The 21994-nt window shown below is 42.7% G+C and overlaps 2 protein-coding genes across 5 annotated transcripts in view; one reads left to right on the top strand and one right to left on the bottom strand.

Annotated features, from left to right (window-relative positions):
- LOC122940144 (alpha-2-macroglobulin-like) overlaps positions 1-9005 on the bottom strand; it is a 145084-nt gene extending 136079 nt beyond the window's left edge. For 3 of the 4 annotated variants that reach the window (XM_044296540.1, XM_044296543.1, XM_044296541.1), the window contains exon 1: positions 8872-9005. In XM_044296540.1, coding sequence (XP_044152475.1) covers positions 8872-8930 — 59 coding nt within the window. In that variant the 5' untranslated portion in view covers positions 8931-9005. The remainder of the gene's footprint in view (positions 1-8871) is intronic. The other variant, XM_044296542.1, reaches the window with a different exon arrangement.
- Positions 9006-9843: 838 nt separating this feature from the next.
- The window catches only part of LOC122940147 (alpha-2-macroglobulin-P-like), a 28947-nt gene continuing 16796 nt past the window's right edge, over positions 9844-21994 (top strand). The window contains exon 1 of the mRNA XM_044296546.1: positions 9844-10032. Within this exon, the coding sequence (XP_044152481.1) occupies positions 9844-10032 (189 nt within the window). The remainder of the gene's footprint in view (positions 10033-21994) is intronic.

Raw genomic sequence — 21994 nt, 5'->3', positions numbered from 1 at the left:
CAATCATTCCCAGGCAATGCAAGTGGAAGTGCTTCATAACTACTGCGCTCATTCTAAACACCATATTTTACATCAGAAAATTGGCAGAAATACAATGATACATCTCCTGCTTCCCTTCTATTGCAAAGCTGGCTGTCTGCAGCTCAGTGCATAGGAATTTATGCAGTTACAATTGACCGAAATGGAAGATGTAATCATCTCTTTGCACTGAGCTCCTCCTAGTGGTGGCTGCATGTTTTTTCACAACGGGAATAAGAGTTCAGCGCTAGGCCCCCTTCCCATGGTCCCATAGCAGTTGCGTAGGCTCCACTGAAAGTATTTCACTGCCTTAATTGAACCTGGCCATCTTGTGACCAATTACTTTGCTGCCGAGTGCCCTCTAGATGGACCCAGATCAGCTTTGACTTTTCACAGCCTATGGATTCCCTAGTTACAGTGCCAAAATTGCACTATAAATAAATACCATATTGTTTGCTTTATAAGACGCACCTGATGATAAGATGCACCCCAGGTTTTAGAGGAGTAAAGTAAGAAAAAAGTATTTTTCATCAGGCCTCATATCAGATCCTTAAATCAGACCGCAATATCAAATCCTCAGATCAGATCCCAATATCAAATCCTCAGATCAGATCCCATTTCAGATCCTCAGATCAGATCCCATTTCAGGAACCTTACATCAGACCTCAGATTAGACCCCTATTAGACCTCCATGTCAGTCCTCTATTAGACCTTCATGTCAGACTCTTATCAAGTCTCCATGTCATACCTCCATGTCAGATCTCCATGCCAGACCCCCATGAGACCCCAATTAAGTGATAAAATAAATAACTTCCCTTACCTCTCCTCCTCTGCTGCTCCTCTCTAGGTCCGGAGGTCTCTGTAGAAGTCATGCTCTCTTGTGTTCTCCGGCTAGTGCTGCATTGTTACCGTGCAGTGTCAGGTCATAGTGCACGCACTACGTCATGACGCTGTACGTGGTCAGGACAGTGCAGCCCGGCCCCATGAAAGAAGACCAGGGAGGGTGAAGGGTGAGTACCCGCACAACTTCGCTCCCCGCACCTAATGCATACTATTGAGCACTTCCATAATAGTATTCTATTCTAGTATTCCCTTTTTTTTTTTAGGTGGGTGCATCTTGTAAAGAAAAAAATACGGCATTTATATATTTTTTTATTACATATATACATATATATACCTGACCCACTCACCTGAAACTGTACACAAAGCTGTACATAAAATAACAAAAACTAAATGATGACGAAATTGCTAACTTTGTAGACTACATAGGCCTCAAGGATGCACACCTTGGAATACTTAAAAACAAATTTTTAGTCGGGATACCATCCAATTACAGTGGAAAACCAAATTGCAGGGCCACCAGATTACCAATAAGTGAGCTACAATACAAAACAAAACTAGAAAATTGTCGGGTACCTGTTGTAACCTACACCCCAATCTGGAAATTCTAAGAAGGGTTGCTCGAAGACTACATCCAATACTACACAAAGATGACCGCTTCCAAAATCCATATTTCCATATCCGCTACTTCTGTGCTATAGACAGGCCCCTAATCCTTAAAAACATCATTGTCAGAAACCACTGTCCTCTCCAACAACAGGGACATTCCCCTGCAAACAGACAAAAATGTAAGACCTGTTCATACATAATGATCACTGACAAGGTACAGCTCGCCAGTACAAATCAGAACTGCAAGATCCCAGGTACCTTCACCTGTGCCACACCAAATGTGGTATATCTGGGAATACAAGCTCATAGAAACCTTTGACACACTGAATATGTCTCATGGATTTATATCCTTCTGCCGTACATCTCAGAGGATTGGTCACCATAAAATGCAATTCAATCTGAAAGCACCGTGTTAGGCTACTTTCACACTAGCGTTAAAGTTTTCCGGTACTGAGTTCCGTCATAGGGGCTCAATACCGGAAATAAAATGCATCAGTTTGGTCCTAATGCATTCTGTATGGAAAGCAATCCGCTCAGTATGCATCAGGATGTCTTCCGTTCTGTCCCTTTTACGGTATTTGGCCGGAGAAAATACAGCAACATGCTGCAGTATTTTCTCCGGACAAAATTCCGGAACACTTGCCGGATCCGGCATTAATTTCCGGATGACACCGGAGAGACGGATCCGGTATTTCAATGCATTTGTCAGACGGATATGGAAACAAAAGATATCCATTTGCATATGGATTTTCAGATCCGGCAGGCAGTTCCGGCAACAGAACTGCTTGCCGGAATCCAACAATGCTAGTGTGAAAGTACCCTTATAGAGCAGGAGAAAATCCAGTAAAACCCGTAATTTTGACATTTATAGCTTTGCTTTTCCCACTTCCTGTGAATGCCTATTGGTACAGGGAGGAGGTGCGATCAGTGACTGACAGCTCTCTCTCTATGCACACGTATCCACCCAATACTATCAATCGCTGATAACTCCTCAGTCCTGTACTGATTCTGTTTACAGGAGGTGAACAAAAAAGATATAAAAATCTATAAATTATAGGTTTTGATGAATCTTTCCCCCAAAATAAATACTGTATATATCATTCTGCTCAGCTTCTCCTACTTTATATCATGGTGCTTTCAGATTGCATTTCTTTTTTTTGGTGGCAGGTCCTCTTTAAGGAATGTGTCCCTCAGATGCCTGATGAATAGTGATGTCCCGAACTATTCGCCGGCGAATAGTTCCCGGCGAACATAGCTTGTTCGCCGCTGCGGGCGAACATATGCGATGTTCGGTCCGCCCCCTATACATCATCATTGAGTAAACTTTGAACCTGTACCTGACAGTCAGCAGACCCTCCCTCCCAGATCCTCCCACCTCCTGGACAGCATCCATTTTAGATTCATTCGGAAGCTGCATTCACAGTGAGAGGAGGGAGAGTGTAGCTGCTGCTGATTCAATAGGGAAAGCGTTAGCTAGGGCATTGTTCTGTGTCCACAGACTCATCTGCTGTAGGGACAGCGTCCTGACAGCACCCCAAAAAGCCCTTTTCAGGGCTGGTACATCAGTGTGCTTTATTATTTTTTTATATATATATATATATATATATATATATATATATATATATATATATATATATAATTGCAGTTGCCTGGCTGCCCGTGTGTGAGAGGCTGCAGGCTCAGTCACAGACAGCACTGTGTGCACTGCACACCATTCATACAGGGTGTGACAGAAAATACCTTGCAGATAAAAAAAAAATCTATTTAACATTTTTCTGTCATATAATCACATTTGCAAGCCCATGTGTGTCAGGCCCACACAGACTGTATACTGGCTAGTGGCTAGGCCTCCACTCATACCGTTACAGGGTGTCATTCACTCAAATACCTTGCAGATTAAAAAAATTATATTTAAAATTTTTCTGTCATATAATCACATTTGCAAGCCCATGTGTGTCAGGCCCACACATACTGTATACTAGCTAGTGGCTAGGCCTCCACTCAAATACCTTGCAGATAAAAAAGTTATATTTAAAAATTTTCTGTGTTATAATCACATTTGCAAGCCTGTGTGTGTCAGGCTCACACATACTGTATTGTGTCCACTGGCTAGTGGCTAGGCCTCCACTCATACCGTTACAGGGTGTCATTCACTTAAATACCTTGCAGATAAAAAAAATTCTATTTAAAAATTTTCGGTGATATAATCACATTTGCAAGCACATGTGTGTGTCAGGCCCACACATACTGTATTGTGACCACTGGATAGTGGCTAGGCCTCTACTCATACCGTTACAGGGTGTCATTCACTCAAATATCTTGCAGATAAAAAAAATTATATTTAAAATTTTTCTGTGATATAATCACATTTGCAAGCCCATGTGTGTCAGGCCCACACATACTGTATACTGGCTAGTGGCTAGGCCTCCACTCATACCGTTACAGGGTGTCATTCACTCAAATACCTTGCAGATAAAAAAAAATTCTGTGATATTATCACTTTTTGCAAATTGCAAGCCCGTGTGTGTCAGGCCCACACGGACTGTACTGTGCCCACTGCCCACAACTTATATAGGGTGGCACAGTACCTTGCACGCATAAACCACTTATCTAAAATAAATATGTCAGTCAGAGGCAGGCCATCCTGCAGGGGCTGTCGTGGTCGTGGTGCTGTGATTTCCACTGGCCCTGGAATAATGCCCAGTGTTCAGAGGCCACGTACCCTGAACCCAAAAAATTCGGAGAAAATAGTTGACTGGCTTACACAGGTCACCCAAGCTTCCGCTAAGAACCTTGATGCACCATCCTCCTCCAGCTCAGCTTTGGTCACCACTCTCCCGCCCACCACCACCACCACCACTACCACCACAGCCTCCACAGCCGCTTCACTTGATCCCTCAGAGGAGTTATTTACACATCAGTTGTATGAAATTAGTGATGCGCAACCATTATTGCCAGGGGATCTAGATAACAGGGATATGTCTTAGTCAGGCAGTATTACACACATGGAAGTACAGTGTGATGATGATGATGATTATGTTGTACCCGCTACTGCTTCCTTTGCTGAGGTGTCAGATACAAGTGAAGTGGTTGATGATGACGATGTGTCCGTGGATGCCACGTGGGTGCCTGCTCGAAGAGAAGAAGAAGAGGGGGAACGTTTAGAAGGAGGAGACGAGTTGGAAGCAGGGGGAGGTCGTCGCAAGGAGCTAGTGGCACAGTCAGACAGCATGTATCGGCACCCGGGGTCAGCCAGACAGCACACCAATCAACGCATGCTGTTGCCCCACCAGAATGCCGTCATTGCAAAGCTCAGCAGTGTGGCATTTTTTTTTGTGTGTCTGCCTCTGACAACAGCGATGCCATTTGCAACCTGTGCCAAAAGAAACTGAGTCGTGGGAAATCCAACACCCACCTAGGTACAACTGCTTTGCGAGGGCACATGATCGCACATCACAAACGCCTATGGGATCAACACATGATGACGAGTAGAAGCAGCACACAAGCTCAAAGGCACCATCCTCCTCCTGGTCCAGCATCTTCAGCTACGTCAACCACTGCTGTCCTCCTTGCCCCCTCTCAACCACCCGCCACTCTGCCTCTCACCTTCAGCAGTTCCATCACATCTGCCCACAGTCAGGTGTCTGTAAAGGAAATGTTTGAGCGTAAGAAGCCAATGTTACAGAGTCACCCCCTTGCCCGGCGTCTGAGAGATGGCTTGACGGAACTCTTAGCCCGCCAGCTTTTACCATACCAGCTGGTGGAGTCTGAGGCCTTTACAGAATTTGTCACTATTGGGACACCACAGTGGAAGGTACCCGGACAAAATTTTTTTTCAAATAAGGAAATCCCAAACCTCTACTCAGTGATTGAAAAGGAAGTCATGGCATCTCTGGCATACAGTGTTGGGGCAAGGGTCCATCTGACCACTGATACCTGGTCTGCAAAGCACGGCCAGGGCAGGTATATCACCTACACTGAATCTCATCGTACAACGCTTTGTGTCTAAATACCCAGACTTACAGGACGTCCTCAAGCAGGCCAGGAAGGTGTGTGGCCATTTCAGGCATTCCTACACGGCCATGGCGCACTTTTCAGACATTCAGCGCCGAAGCAACATGCCAGTGAGGCGCTTGATTTGCGACAGCCCGACACGTTGGAATTCAACACTCCTAATGTTCGACCGCCTGCTCCAACAAGAAAAAGCCGTCAACGAGTATTTGTATGACCGGGGTGCTAGGACAGCCTCTGCGGAGCTGGGAATTTTTTTTCCACGTTACTGGATGCTCATGCGCAATGCCTGTAGACTCATGCGTCCTTTTGAGGAGGTGACAAACCTAGTCAGTCGCACAGAAGGCACCATCAGCGACCTCATGCCATTTGTTTTCTTCCTGGAGCGTGCCCTGCGAAGAGTGCTGGATCAGGCTGTAGATGAGCGTGAAGAGGAAGAGTTGTGGTCACCATCACCACCAGAAACAGCCTTGTCATCATCGCTTTCCGGACCTGCGGCAACGCTGCAAGAGGAGTATGAGGAAGAGGAGTCAGAGGAGGAATGTGGCTTTGAGGAGGAGGAAGACCAACCACAGCAGGCATCCCAGGGTGCTCGTTGTTGTCACCTATCTGGGACCCGTGGTGTTGTACGTGGCTGGGGGGAAGAACAGACCGTCAATGACATCAGTGAGGAGGAGGAACGGGAAATGAGTAGCTCGGCATCCAACCTTGTGCAAATGGGGTCTTTCATGCTGTCATGTCTGTTGAGGGACCCTCGTATAAAAAGGATAAAGGAGAACGACCTGTACTGGGTGGCCACGCTACTAGACCCCTGGTATAGGCAGAAAGTGGCGGAAATGTCACCAAATTACCGGAAGTCAGAAAGAATGCAGCAGTTCAAAACCAAACTAAAAAATATGCTTTACACCGCTTATAAGGGGGATGTCACAGCACAACGGGAATCTAACAGGGGAAGAGGGGAAAGTAATCCTCCTCCTACCATGACCACGGCGGCAAGGACAGGACGCTTTACAGATGTGTTGTTGATGGAGGACATGCAGAGCTTTTTCAGTCCTACACATCGCCACAGCCCTTCGGGATCCAGCCTTAGAGAACGACTCGACCGACAGGTAGCAGACTACCTCGCCCTAACTGCAGATATCGACACTCTGAGGAGCGATGAACCCCTTGACTACTGGGTGTGCAGGCTTGACCTGTGGCCTGAACTATCCCAGTTTGCGATAGAACTTCTGGCCTGCCCCGCTTCAAGTGTCCTGTCAGAAAGGACCTTCAGTGCAGCAGGAGGCATTGTCACTGACAAAAGAAGTCGCCTTGGTCAAAAAAGTGTTGATTACCTCACCTTCATTAGGATGAATGAGGCATGGATCCCGAAGGGACTGACAGTGGGGGATACGTTTGACTAACAAAAGGCCTGATGACATGCCTTGGCCTCAAAATGGTCCACACGCTGCTGTGGTAATGTCTGCATACCGGATGACTTTCGTGAATTCTCCGCCACCAACTAGGGTTCAAGCCGCAATGTTTTAGTCACCTTTCTGCCTGGAAAACATCAATTTTTCCGGCCGCTGCTACAGCAGCGGCTGCAACAATACCTAATTTTTCAGGCATGTGTACATGCCTAATTTTTCTGGCCTCTAGTGCTGCACTGTGGCTGCAAAAACAAAACAAAAAAAAGGCACATACATGTGTCAATTCCCCTTCGTGATCGGTACCTTGTTGTGGTGAAGGGGCTTACGCATTACAATGAAGCGATCATCACCTCTATGAGTGTGTTGGCAATGTTGCCACACCCCAGATAAGGCCGTTGCTTCATTATGATCAGACTAAAAGCGATCAGCTGGATAATTTTTCATATAAATGTTTTTTCTATTTTTTATTTTTTTAAGTTGTATGGGTTTTTAATACATAAAATAAAAAATCATAATAAAGTCTCTTAATAGTTTATTAGAAATAATGCAGACAATTTAAAAAATCCCCATCAATTCCAATACAAAGCAAGTACAGAGCTCAGAACAAAATTATTTCAGGATGTCGTTAATTCGACAATGATTAATCAATTCGACACACGTCCCCGGATAGGGGACGTAACAGGGATTAAACTGATGAGAATAGTACTAAAGAAAATACTACTCATATCGGGTGTGACAGTAAATTGCACGGCGCAGACGCAGTGACTGTGGCGTGGATTCAAACAAAGGGGAGGGAGTCAGCATTTTTTTTAACCATCTCCCTGTTCGAAAAATCAATTTAATAAATGGACCCCAGATTGGGGACGTTACGTAACAGGGATTAAGCTGATGAGAATAGTACTACAGAAAATACCACTCACATCGGGTGTAACAGTAAATTGCACGGCGCAGACGCAGTGACCTTGGGGTGGATTCAAACAAAGGGGAGGGAGACAGCGTTTTTTTAACCCATTCTCCCCATTCGTAAAATCAATTCAATTCACCTTTTGGAGACCCTTGGTGTTGTACGTGGCTGGGTGGAGGAAGAAACCTTCAATGACATCAACGGGACATGGCTAGCTTGGTATCCAACCTTGTGCAAATGGGAAGTTTGCTGTTGGGCAAATGGACTGTTTGCGGAGCATTTAAAGGGGAGTTTGGTCTGTCAATGTCTGTGAAGCGGGCGTAACCCTTACACTACCTGATCGATACAACATCATACCTAATTGTATACACACACTGGATGTTTTAAACCACGTTGTTCCAAAAAAATTAGGATTGTTAGGTGATTTATGCCCTTTATGGATTATGGTGGTTCGCCCGTTCGAACATTTGCAGAAATTTGCGTTCTCCGTTCGCGAACAGAAAATTTTATGTTCGCGACATCTCTACTAATGAAGAGGCCTAAGTACATATTTTCAGTTAACCATTAAAAGGTATCAACCACTGAAGAATCTCGACCTTTATTTTTTTCTAGTCTTCTATTTACTGGCCAACTTAGTACAAATATATTTTTTACTTTTACAAAACTAAATGGAAACCCATTACACAATTTACTTGGTTTGAATTAGTTAAATAAATAATTAAAGAAATATCAATAAATGTTTTATTTTACTTTTTGCACAATTTAACCTTATTAAAACATAAAACAAAAAAAGAAAAAAAATATAATGCAAAAATCACTTGGGTAGCCCAAGGAATCAAAATGTTGGAGCATTGTAACCACTACAGGTAAATTAGAACACTGAACATTAAATGGCATTGATACAGTTTGATACATTAATACATAAATTACAATTAAGAACACAGTGTTTCTGTAATGACCAGAGGGTTCAGCGGTCGCCTTGTGGAGCGCCATAAACAGAAAACAGCAATAGTAGATGTTTGACGCAATGACCACCATTTGAAATGGAGACACATGGTAATGTAGGTCAGTAGTACTTACAAGTTAGCATCGCAGAATCCATAGAAAATGACTATGATCAGTCCTGTGAGCGACAACATTGTTCACAAGATGCCGTCCGTCAGTGTCAACGACTATATATTCCAAAAGTCCAAAATCCTATTTCCTGCACACGGCCTGGACATATGTCAAAGCATTACAAATATTTGTTGACCTCTTCAAGGTTTTTGGTGGGTGGAAGAGATAGGACAATTTGGACATAAGTAAACAAAGGAATATGCTTTGTTCCATTTCCAGTTCCTGAGTAATAGCTGAGTAACATTGTAGATAATAGCTGAACCCAAATATTCCAGCTATCTGTAACTACAGATCTTGAGGACTCCTTTTGCTCAGTTGTTGATGATGGCCATGGTACTATGCTAAAAGACTTTTCAATATAATATCTTCATCATCCTTGATCCATTGACTCCCCCTCCCCCGCCTATTTCTGTGTCCTGTCACCAGTCCAATGTTTACAGGTAAATGGACTGAAGTTATTGGTGTCCCTCATGATTAGTGACATTACTGGAAATGTCCCTACAGCAAAGAAAATATTGCAGATCACTTCCAGGGTATTGAACTGGATAGCTGTGTTTTTTGGGTCTGTTGGGTGGAGTGCTCCATGACTGGACAAAAGGCCCCCTGTATCCTTCAAGTGGTTTTTAACCACTTACAATGTGTTCCTGTGCCACAGGCCATGGAGGCTGTGTGTGAGCTGTTATTGTGAGTTGTTCTATGAGCTTTATAGAGACTGTGGAGTCATTTATTATCAGAATCAAGATCCAGGGATATCCGAAAAATTCCACTCCAAACCAGGTTTTTTCACATACTTTGACCACTATAAAGGTGGGGCATGAATAGGGGGATGTTAACCACTGATGAAGGGGTCACTGCTCTAAAACCCCGAAACGCGTCTGGTACTACCCCCATTTGGAAAGCACATTGACAGACCGAGGCAGGTATGGACATCATCTCATGAAATATATAATCGCCGAAGAAACCTCTACTGCACGAACTATATCCTGCGTCATTACAGGACCACGTGTGTTTAGAGGCTTGGCGCGAAATTCAAAATTCAACGAAACAGCCCTTGAGACCGGAACCCTAATCTTCAAAGAAGGGATACCACGTCGAGGGCACGAAGTCCATTTAAAAGACCTCCCGGTAAGACTGTGCTTATTCCTTTCAAATTAAAGCGATTGCATTTCTGTTGAAAAAACAGCGGGACGCCGCTGTCTGCATTCAGTGAGAGGGACGCCGCTCCATATGCTATTGACTTTCAGTGAATAACATTTGATTATTAATCTCAATTTGAGTTAAAAATCGGACAATACCTGACACATTGTTTGAACGCTCGAAAAACCTGATGTTTATTTCCTTACAAATTTTATCATATCGAATTTTCTTATCGAATAACATCTGACTGTTGATCTCGATTTGTGCAAAAATTGGATAGTACCTGGCACATCGTTTGAACACTTGAAAAACCTGAAATTTTATCATATCGAATTTTCTTATTTTGAATTTTACTAGTTAATTCCACTTTCGAATATTTATATCGAATATCGCATCTGGTCTATCATTTTACCACTTGTCTTAGTGTGATTCCTTTTAAACCATCGGAGATTTCACAGATTATTGGTTTTTAGGAATAACATTATCAACTGGGATCCATATATTTATGTATAAAATTGTATTGTTTTTACTCAAGACCCTTTTTTTTAGTTTATCAACACTGTTATTTATTGTTGTTTCAATTTGAACTACATTATACTATTGACTTTTGAATAACCATTTATTGTCCTATTTTTATCAATAAAGATCCCATTGCTAAAGAGAGTGCCCTACTATTATTTATTCATTTATTATCAGAATCTGTTGCAGATTCGATTGCAAAGGGGATTCGCATACAAATCTGCGACTTTTTCCTGCTCACGTCAGGTCTAAAAATGTGCGTGCGGTGGCCCATGTCTTTTATGATTTTCTATGCCTGTTTTAGTCGTAGAAAATTGTCTAAATGTATGCCAGCAGGGGAGCTGGCGTAGATTTAGACAGGCGGTGTATACGCCAAAGTTATGTAGAGGCCTGGGCCTCTGCATAAAATCAGAGCATCCACCGTCAGCTAAAGGGGTTTGTTGTGCTTTTCCATAAGTACAGTCGTGGCCAAAAGTTTTGAGAATTACATAAATATTGAAAATTGGAAAAGTTGCTGCTTAAGTTTTTATAATAGCAATTTGCATATACTCCAGAATGTTATGAAGAGTGATCAGATGAATTGCATAGTCCTTCTTTGCCATGAAAATTAACTTAATCCCAAAAAAACCTTTCCACTGCATTTCATTGCTGTCATTAAAAGACCTGCTGAGATCATTACAGTAATTTGTCTTGTTAAGACCGAGAGCGGTCCGTGGTAACACGGCCTGGATTCCTGTTCAGAGCAGGAGTACACGGCGTCATTGACTGCTGTGACTCCGTGCGCTTCCTGCTGCCGCCGCAGTACAGTACCAGTGTATTACCGTACTGAAACTAATGATGCCGTGTGCTCCTGCTCTGAACAGGAATCCAGGCCGTTACCACGGACCGCTCGCGGCCGCGGAACACGGCCATGTGCATTCGGTCTAACTCAGGTGAGAATGTTGACGAGCACAAGGCTGGAGATCATTATGTCAGGCTGATTGGGTTAAAATGGCATCACAGGCAAGGATATTGTGGCTACTAAGTTGCACCTTAATCAACAATTTATAGGATCATCAAGAACTTCAAGGAAAGAGGTTCAATTCTTGTTAAGAAGGCTTCAGGGCGTCCAAGAAATTCCAGCAAGCGCCAGGATCGTCTCCTAAAGAGGATTCAGCTGCGGGATCGGAGTGCCACCAGTGCAGAGCTTGCTCAGGAATGGCAGCAGGCAGGTGTGAGCGCATCTGCACGCACAGTGAGGCGAAGACTTTTGGAAGATGGCCTGGTGTCAAGAAGGGCAGCAAAGAAGCCACTTCTCTCCAAAAAAACATCAGGGACAGATTGATCTTCTGCAGAAAATATGGTTAATGGACTGCTGAGGACTGGGGCAAAGTCACATTCTCCGATGAAGCTTTTTTCCGATTGTTTGGGGCATCAGGAAAAAGGCTTGTCCGGAGAAGAAAAGGTGAACGCTACCATCAGTCCTGTGTCATGCCAACAGTAAAGCATCCTGAGACCATTTATGTGTGGGGTTGCTTCTCATCCAAGGGAGTGGGCTCACTCACAATTTTGCCCAAAAACACAGCCATGAATAAAGAATGGTACCAAAACACCCTTCAACAGCAACTTCTTCCAACAATCCAACAACAGTTTGGTGAAGAACAATGCATTTTCCAGCACGATGGAGCACCGTGCCATAAGGCAAAAGTGATAACTAAGTGGCTCGGGGACCAAAACGTTGACATTTTGGGTCCATGGCCTGGAAACTCCCCAGATCTTAATCCCATTGAGAACTTGTGGTCAATCCTCAAGAGGCGGGTGGACAAACAAAAACCCACTAATTCTGACAAACTCCAAGAAGTGATTATGAAAGAATGGGTTGCTATCAGTCAGGAATTGGCCCAGAAGTTGATTGAGAGCATGCCCAGTCAAATTGCAGAGGTCCTGAAAAAGAAGGGTCAACACTGCAAATACTGACTCTTTGCATAAATGTCATGTAATTGTCGATAAAAGCCTTTGAAACGTATGAAGTGCGTGTAATAATATTTCACTACATCACAGAAACAACTGAAACAAAGAACTAAAAGCAGTTTAGCAGCAAACTTTGTGAAAACTAATATTTGTGTCAGTCTCAAAACTTTTGGCCACGACTGTATATAATATCTATATCTAAATATCCTAATTGTTATATACAGATGTACAGTCGTGGCAAAAAGTTTTGAGAATGACACAAATATTAGTTTTCACAAAGTTTGCTGCTAAACTGCTTTTAGAACTTTGTTTCAGTTGTTTCTGTGATGTAGTGAAATATAATTACACGCACTTCATACGTTTCAAAGGCTTTTATCGACAATTACATGACATTTATGTAAAGAGTCAGTATTTGCAGTGTTGACCCTTCTTTTTCAGGACCTCTGCAATTCGACTGGGCATGTTCTCAATCAACTTCTGGGCCAATTCCTGACTGATAGCAACCCATTCTTTCATAATCACTTCTTGTTGGAGTTTGTCAGAATTAGTGGGTTTTTGTTTGTCCACCCGCCTCTTGAGGATTGACCACAAGTTCTCAATGGGATTAAGATCTGGGGAGTTTCCAGGCCTTGGACCCAAAATGTCAACGTGCAGCTGAATCCTCTTTAGGAGACGATCCTGGCGCTTGCTGGAATTTCTTGGACGCTCTGAAGCCTTCTTAACAAGACTTGAACCTCTTTCCTTGAAGTTCTTGATGAGCCTATAAATTGTTGATTAAGGTGCAACTTAGTAGCCACAATATCCTTGCCTGTGAAGCCATTTTTATGCAACGCAATGATGTCTGCACGCGTTTCTTTGCAGGTCACCATTGTTAACAATGGAAGAACAATGATTTCAAGCATCACCCTCCTTTTAACAGGTCAAGTCTGCCATTTTAACCCAATCAACATTCTCACCTGAGTTAACAAGACAATTACTGAAATAATCTCAGCAGGTCCTTTAATGACAGCAATGAAATGCAGTGGAAAGTTTTTTTTGGGATTAAGTTAATTTTCATGGCAAAGAAGGACTATGCAATTCATCTGATCATTCTTCATAACATTCTGGAGTATATGCAAATTGCTATTATAAAAACTTAAGCAGCAACTTTTCAAATTTCCAATATTTATGTAATTCTCAAAACTTTAGCATGTATTATCCTGACTACTACACTATGCCATTAATATAGCACACCTACACTATCTTCTAGGCATGCAGCTAATGTATTTAGCATCAGGATGGCCATGCTAAGCATAAAGCATTTCAGATGGATAATTCATTAACAGGTAAATTGGAACCTGACTGACCTGCACATAGACACAATTATTCCCACTCGATGTCACTGTGTACTCTCCAGGGATGTCTGGTAGTGATGTTCTCTGAAGGAGAAGTCGATTGTCATTGTTCACCCGAAACTGTTCCCGAAACCCTCTGGTTGAAGTCACTGTCGCATCTCCCTTGTCATTGAATGTTGCCTCTGCATATAAAGCCAAGGCCTGAAGAGCCACAATAGTGTCCTTTGTAGGGTTGCAAACACCTGGTGTTAATTAAAATGCTAAAAAATAATGTATACTAGATTATCCAAAGGGTAACGTCACAGAAATATCAGCAAAGGAGAGGTTTAGAGGAGTTGTGCATATATATATATGCATCCACCCTTACTTTGGCTTGAATTTGGTTACAAATTGGAAACAATATTGCGACATGTTAACAATATCCTAAAAAGATTGTAATTTATATCGCAGCCACAAGGTGGTAGCACAGTAACACATATAGAATAAATATCTGGTGATATTGCATTTTTTTTAAGTTGGATATGTTGATTCGAGAGGAAAGGTGAGGTAGGACATATTTGTATGTCTATACAGTATATAAAAAAAGTATTTTTTATATATATATATATATATATATATATATGAATATATATATTTTAGAGTACCAACATTTATTCCATTAAAAGAACATTTACGTATGTAAGGTGCCCTGCACTGTATTAAAAAAATTAACATTTCCTGGAATAGATTCTTAAATGGGTTTTCCGAGATATTTTTATTGATGAACTATTCTCAGGATAGGTCATCAATATCAGATTGGGGATTCGTCCTGATGAGCGAATCGACTTCGGATGAAACATCCAAAGTCAATTCATGTAAAACTTCATTCTAATACTGTACAGAGCAGGAGCTCCATACAGTATTAGAATGTATTGGCTCCAATGAGCCAAAGTTATTGCTTTGCGAAGTCTTGCGAGACTTTACATAATAACTTCCTAAATTAATTTGTACTATTAATCTCTACTCTAGTTCGGTTCCAAGTGGTACCTTGGAACCGAACCCGAGTTCGGAAAATGTTTTTTTACAGTACAAATTAATTTAGGAAGTTATTACGCAAAGTCTCGCAAGACTTCGCGAAGCAATAACTTCGACTCATTGGAGGCAATACATTCTAATACTGTATGGAGCTCCTGCTCTGTACAGTATTAGAATGAAGTTTTATGCGAATCGCCTTCTGATGTTTCATCCAAAGTCAAATCGTTCATCCCTAGTCCTGACTCCCTCTGGTCTGATATGGATGACCTATTCTTAGGATAGATCATCAATAAAAAAAACTTGGAAAACCCCTTTAAAGGCATACCTGTTTTTTTTTACATTTTTTTAGATTTACACAGTGAGCAGGCAGTCTGTCTTGGTTTAAAGGGGTATTCCTATCTGCAAGATCATATTTGAAAACTTTACACTAGTGCCATAGATAATTTTTGCAATTTGCTTCTATTAGTTAAAATGTAGCCATTTTAATAAATTCCGTTACCTCTTACCTCATTGTTTACATGTGGCAACCCATAGATACGGCCACCGCTCCACGGCCGTATCTATGGGCAGAGCTTGCGCATACTGCACTTACTTTTCACACAAGCAGCCAGTCATTCCCACAGGAGCGCACACGCTGCCGCGCATGTGCATTTCGTCTTTCTTCATGGCCGCTTTTGATACAGAGCTGATGCACAGCTCTGTATCAAAAGCGGCCGTGAAGAAAGACGAAATGCACATGCGCGGCAGCGTGTGCGCTCCCGTGGGAATGACTGGCCGCTAGTGTGAAAAGTAAGTGCAGTATGCAGCGCGGCGATAGGAACGAGCGGGGGAGAGAGAGCACGTGCGCGCAGAAGCAAGCAGCAGAGAGAGGATGTGATGTGCAGACCTGGAGGACCAACAGCCTATGTAAATGGCTGCAGCACATAATTCCTCATTCACTAAACCCCCAATGGTTTGATTTGCTATAAGAATCAAAGGGGGAGAACTCTATAGAGAGGAGGGAGGCTGGGCATACCAATATGCAGGAAAATGTACCCTAAGGACAATAATAGTGATTGAAACACAGTGCTGGTGGGGACTGGGGAAGACAGATGTAGCAGAGCTGTATATAAAGTGATTCAAACACACTGCTGGTAGTGGAGAGGCAGAAAAAAACGTAGCAGAGCTCTATATGAAGCGATTGAAGCACAGTGCTGGTGGGGACTGGGGAAGACATATGTAGCAGAGCTATATACAGTCATGTGAAAAAATTAGGACACCCTTTGAAAGCATGTGGTTTTTTGTAACATTTTTAATAAAAGGTTATTTCATCTCCGTTTCAACAATACAGAGAGATTAAAGTAATCCAACTAAACAAAGAAAACTGAAGAAAAGTCTTTTCAAGATCTTCTGTAAATGTCATTCTACAAAAATGCCTATTCTAACTGAGGAAAAAGATAGGACACCCTCACATGTATTCCCTCTTAAATTGGCTCAGATCTCACACAGGTATATCACACCAGGTGCACATAATTAGTAGATCGTTACTCTGCATGTTGAATGAGGCTTGCCCTATTTAAACCTCAGACATTTAGTTTGGTGTGCTCCTGACTGTTGAAGTGAGAGTGAGAACCATGGTGAGAGCAAAAGAGCTGTCAGAGGACTTCAGAAAAAAGATTGTAGCAGCCTATGAGTCTGGGAAGGGATTTAAAAAGATCTCAAAAGATTTTGAAATCAGCCATTCCACTGTCCGGAAGATAGTCTACAAGTGGAGGGCTTTCAAAACAACTGCCAACATGCCCAGGACTGGTCGCCCCAGCAAGTTCACCCCAAGAGCAGACCGCAAGATGCTAAAAGAGGTCTCCAAAAACCCTAAAGTGTCATCTCGAGAACTACAGCAGGCTCTGGCTACTGTTGATGTAGAAGTACATGCCTCTACAATCAGAAAGAGACTGTACAAGTTTAACTTGCATGGGAGGTGTGCAAGGAGGAAACCTTTGCTTTCCAAGAGAAACATCGAGGCCAGACTGACATTTGCCAGAGATAAAGTTGACAAAGACCAGGACTTCTGGAATAATGTTCTTTGGACAGATGAGTCCAAAATTGAATTATTTGGACACAACAGCAGAGGACATGTTTGGCGTAAACCAAACACAGCATTCCAAGAAAAGAACCTCATACCAACTGTGAAGCATGGAGGTGGAAGTGTCATGGTTTGGGGCTGCTTTGCTGCAGCAGGACCTGGTCAGCTCACCATCATAGAATCCACGATGAATTCTACTGTGTATCAGAAGGTGCTTGAAGAACATGTGAGACCATCAGTTAGAAAATTAAAGCTGAAGCGGAACTGGACCATGCAACATGACAATGACCCAAAACATACTAGTAAATCAACCAAAGATTGGCTGAAAAAGAAGAAATGGAGAGTCCTGGAATGGCCAAGTCAAAGTCCAGATTTGAATCCCATTGAGATGCTGTGGGGTGACTTGAAAAGGGCTGTACGTGCAAGAAACCCCTCAAACATCTCACAGCTGAAAAAGTTCAGCATTGAGGAGTGGGGTAAAATTTCCTCAGACCGATGTCGAAGACTGGTAGATGGCTACAAGAACCGTCTCACTGCAGTTATTTCAGCCAAAGGAGGTAACACTCGCTATTAGGGGCAAGGGTGTCCTATCTTTTTCCTCAGTTAGAATAGGCATTTTTGTAGAATGACATTTACAGAAGATCTTGAAAAGACTTTTCTTCAGTTTTCTTTGTTTAGTCGGATTACTTTAATCTCTCTGTATTGTTGAAACGGAGATGAAATAACCTTTTATTAAAAATGTTACAAAAAACCACATGCTTTCAAAGGGTGTCCTAATTTTTTCACATGACTGTATGAAGTGATTGAAACACAGTGCTGGTGGGGACTGGGGAAGACAGATGTAGCAGAGATTTATATGAAGTGATTCTAACACAGTGCTGGTGGGGACTGGGGAAGACAGATGTAGCAGAGATTTATATGTACTGATTCTAACACAGTGCTGATAGTGGAGAGGAAGACAGATGTAGCAGAGCTATAAATGCATTTAAGGTGTGTACACAACTGTAATGGAAGCTGTAATGGAAACAAAACTGCATCAGTGCTGGTGGGTGGGGGATGGTAATATTTTATGGGAGGCAAAAGCAAAGATCATTTGTCTACTAGCTAACATTCTTTTAGGATGATGTATAGTAGTGAATTATTGTTTTGCTGCTCAGAATGGTTTGGAAAAGATAACACAGGTTTTGTGTGTAAAACTGTATTAGAATGCAGGACAGCCACATGTTACTGTCTATCATGGCTCTCTGAGTGATGATTCCCAGCAGGAGGGATGGACTTCACACACACTGCAGGCTGCCAGACTGATTACTCATACTATCCACATGAATGAGCATACAAAGACCGAGTTGTCAGTGTGATGTCATAGGGAGGCGTGGCAGGCCTTCACTCAAACTGCCTAAGCCCACCCAGCCTTAGGGTGCATATATATAGAGAATGCCCAAGAATAGGACGTGCTCCATATTTTTTGCAGGGCCGTGGAACGGAATGGTGTGCTGTCCGCTTCTTTTGCGGCCCCATTAAAATGAATGGGTCCACACCCGTTCCGCAATTTGGATGCGGATCCATTTATACGGTCGTGTGAATGCACCCTTAGAAGCAGGAAACAAGGAAGAGAACAGCAGAGCTTGCTGCAGGTGAGGATGAAATAGCAAGATGGGAAAACCCCTTTAAGCAATATGGGATTCTCCAAAACATTATATTGTAGGAAAGGAGGAGGGAAGAACAAAGCATTTTCTCTGATAGGACATAATACAAAGTTACTTACAGTGGGATGCGAAAGTTTGGGCAACCTTGTTAATCGTCATGATTTTCCTGTATAAATCGTTGGTTGTTACAATAAAAAATGTCAGTTAAATATATCATATAGGAGACACACACAGTGATATTTGAGAAGTGAAATGAAGTTTATTGGATTTACAGAAAGTGTGCTATAATTGTTTGAACAAAATTAGGCAGGTGCATAAATTTGGGCACTGTTGTCATTTTATTGATTGTAAAACCTTTAGAACTAATTATTGGAACTCAAATTGGCTTGGTAAGCTCAGTGACCCCTGACCTACTTACACAGGTGAATCCAATTATGAGAAAGAGTATTTAAGGGGGTCAATTGTAAGTTTCCCTCCTCTTTCAATTTTCTCTGAAGAGTAGCAACATGGGGGTCTTAAAACAACTCTCAAATGACCTGAAGACAAAGATTGTTCACCATCATGGTTTAGGGGAAGGATACAGAAAGCTGTCTCAGAGATTTCAGCTGTCTGTTTCCACAGTTAGAAACATATTGAGGAAATGGAAGACCACAGGCTCAGTTCAAGTTAAGGCTCGATTATAGCACACTTTCTGTAAATCCAATAAACTTCATTTCACTTCTCAAATATCACTGTGTGTTTCTCCTATATGATATATTTAACTGCCATTTTTTATTGTAACAGGAAAATCATGACGATTAACAAGGTTGCCCAAACTTTTGCATCCCACTGTATGTCTGAGGGCCTCCATTGCACCACTAAACTCCATCCTGTTGCACTCCATCAAGCTTTGACCCCGTCAGACTGCTAAGCTCCACTTTTAGCTTAGCTGTGCAGCCTGGGCACTTATACCAATGTTGTACAGCTGGGAAGGTCCCCACCGGGCCTCTGTACAGCTGGAATGGTCCAACCCTTTAGTCAGTCCTATTGGCGAACCATTTATGGCCCCCTTGCTTTCTTGGGCCCTAAGCATTTGTTTGATTTGCTTGGTGGTAAAGTCCAAGACCAACCTTGGTTAAATGATAAACCTGGAATTAAGCCCCTGTTAAAAGGATCCTGTCCTTAAAGGGGTTCTCCAAGAATTAAGAAAAGGAAAATACTTAAAGGGGTTCTGCACTTTCATTTAACTGATAGATCATCAGCTTCTGATCGGCGGGGGTCCGACACCCGGGACCCTTGCCGATCAGCTGTTTGAGAATAAAAAAGTATTGTGGAATCGCACTCACCAGAACTTATGGTCATCCGGAATGCAACAGCCTACCTGGAGTCCAAGATCCATCAGGGCTCCTATACATACAGTCCAATAAATGAAGGTGGAGGCAGCATGTCCGGTACAAAAAAATCCCTTTATTGGGAGCCGCTTAAGTGAAAAAACACGTGCAGAGGGTAGTTACGTTTCGGCTGACTCACAGCCTTTATCAAACACAATGTGTACTCTAAAAGATCATGATTAAATACCATAAAACACACCCACTCTCACAGAAGTGGCCAATAACCTAATCAGTGAAGTGCTAATGTCATCACAAGTGGATACAAATACGCTCATAAGTAGTGTCATAATATGCGCCCACTGGACTCCCCATTTAATTGGTCCTCCCCCAACATCACGTATTTAGGGGTCAAAATTAGCCCAGAAATTACGGAACTTTTTTCTCTTAACTATATCCCCTTAAAGAAATCTATCATTGATTCCATCGACAATTTGGCCAGATCTAACCCAACGCTCTCCTGGTTTGGTAGGAAGAATCTAATATCTTCATTAATACTGCCCAGACTCACATATTTACAACAGGTTCTCCCCATTTCTATCCCTAAACACTATTACACTTCGATTATGAAAAAATTCAGCTCCTTCATCTGGAATGGGAAGAGAGCGAGACTCTCCTCGGCACTTCTTATTAAGCCTAGGCATGCTGGGGGAATAGGTTTGCCGAGCCCCGAGCTATATGGGAGGGCTATCCTCCTCTCCCGAGCACTAGCTTGGCTGAGCACTTCCCCAGCTTCCACAGTGGTCCAGATGGAACTGGAAATCCTGGACAGACCGGCTAGAGCACATCTGTTGGGTCGAGAGACGTTTTTTTCTGGCCACATGTCTCATTACCCAATCATCAGAGCCACATTGGAAGCTTGGAAATGGCTATCCTCCACACACTGTTCCATTCCATTCCCTTCACCCACACTGACTGTAGCAGATGTACTGAATACGGCCCCTCCCACTTTAAGGCAAGCCACCTCAATAAGGCTGATGTCCTCTTCAATTCCATTAATTTCTCTAGCTCTACCAACTGGAGTATGGATGGACTCAGGAGACATAAATGCCCTGCTTAACCCTCACCCTCGTGACTTTATTTCAATTGCTTATCTTAGAGCCTACTTAAAGCAGCATGTCAACGTAGGGGATCTTCATCGCCCTCTGGTATGGTTAGAGGCTCTAACTGCCTTACAGACATTACCCAAGAAACTTACCTCACGGATATATAGCAAACTGCGACTACCTCCTATGCTTGCTAAGCCATCCTTTGTCACACAATGGGAATTGGATTTAAATATCACACTTCCTTTTGAGTCTTTACCTAAGTTTCTAGATGCTCCCCATAGAGCCTCCCGCTGTGTCAGAATCCAGGAAAATAGCTACAAGATTCTTACAAGATGGTATAACACGCCTGATAAGTTATCGAGGTTTGCTGGGGCGGCTTCTGACACGTGCTGGAGGTGCCTTGGGGAGAGGGGAACTTTCCTGCATATCTGGTGGTCATGCCCCCTGGTTCAGATATGGTGGTGTGAAGTCTTCGCTACCTCAAACAGGGTTTGTGGCACATCGTTTAAACCCTCTCCACAAATTGCTCTCCTCTCACTCCCTCAAGAACAGGGGAAAGCAGGACCACCATTTGTGTTTACACAGATGATATTGGCGGCCCGCTTACAACTCCCCAAATATTGGCTTCAGACTACTGTCCCAACCTTGGACCACTGGACTCAAAAAATTGATCAGATCTTCAGGTTTGAGGAACTATCCTCCTGGGAATCTCGTACGCATCTGTCTTTTCTCAAAAAATGGTCTCTGTGGGCTAAATACAGATCCCCCAAACCATAACTAGTCAATTGGAACCTGATTTAGTTGATATACCTTAGTAACCATGATACACAAACGCACGGCAGGTCATAGGCACTACCATGTTTAACTTCACCTCCCAAAAAATGGAATGCAACGCCTCTTACCTGGTCTTATGGCTCTTCTGAGCGTCTGTTTCTCTGATCTCATGAATGTCTCATATATTGGAAATCCCTCCTATGGGGGATAGGATTGACGTATGTCTTTAAAGTGT

The sequence above is a fragment of the Bufo gargarizans genome, chromosome 6, assembly GCF_014858855.1.
Source record: "Bufo gargarizans isolate SCDJY-AF-19 chromosome 6, ASM1485885v1, whole genome shotgun sequence".
NCBI lineage: Eukaryota > Metazoa > Chordata > Amphibia > Anura > Bufonidae > Bufo > Bufo gargarizans.
This window is presented reverse-complemented; position numbering and strand designations above follow the sequence as displayed.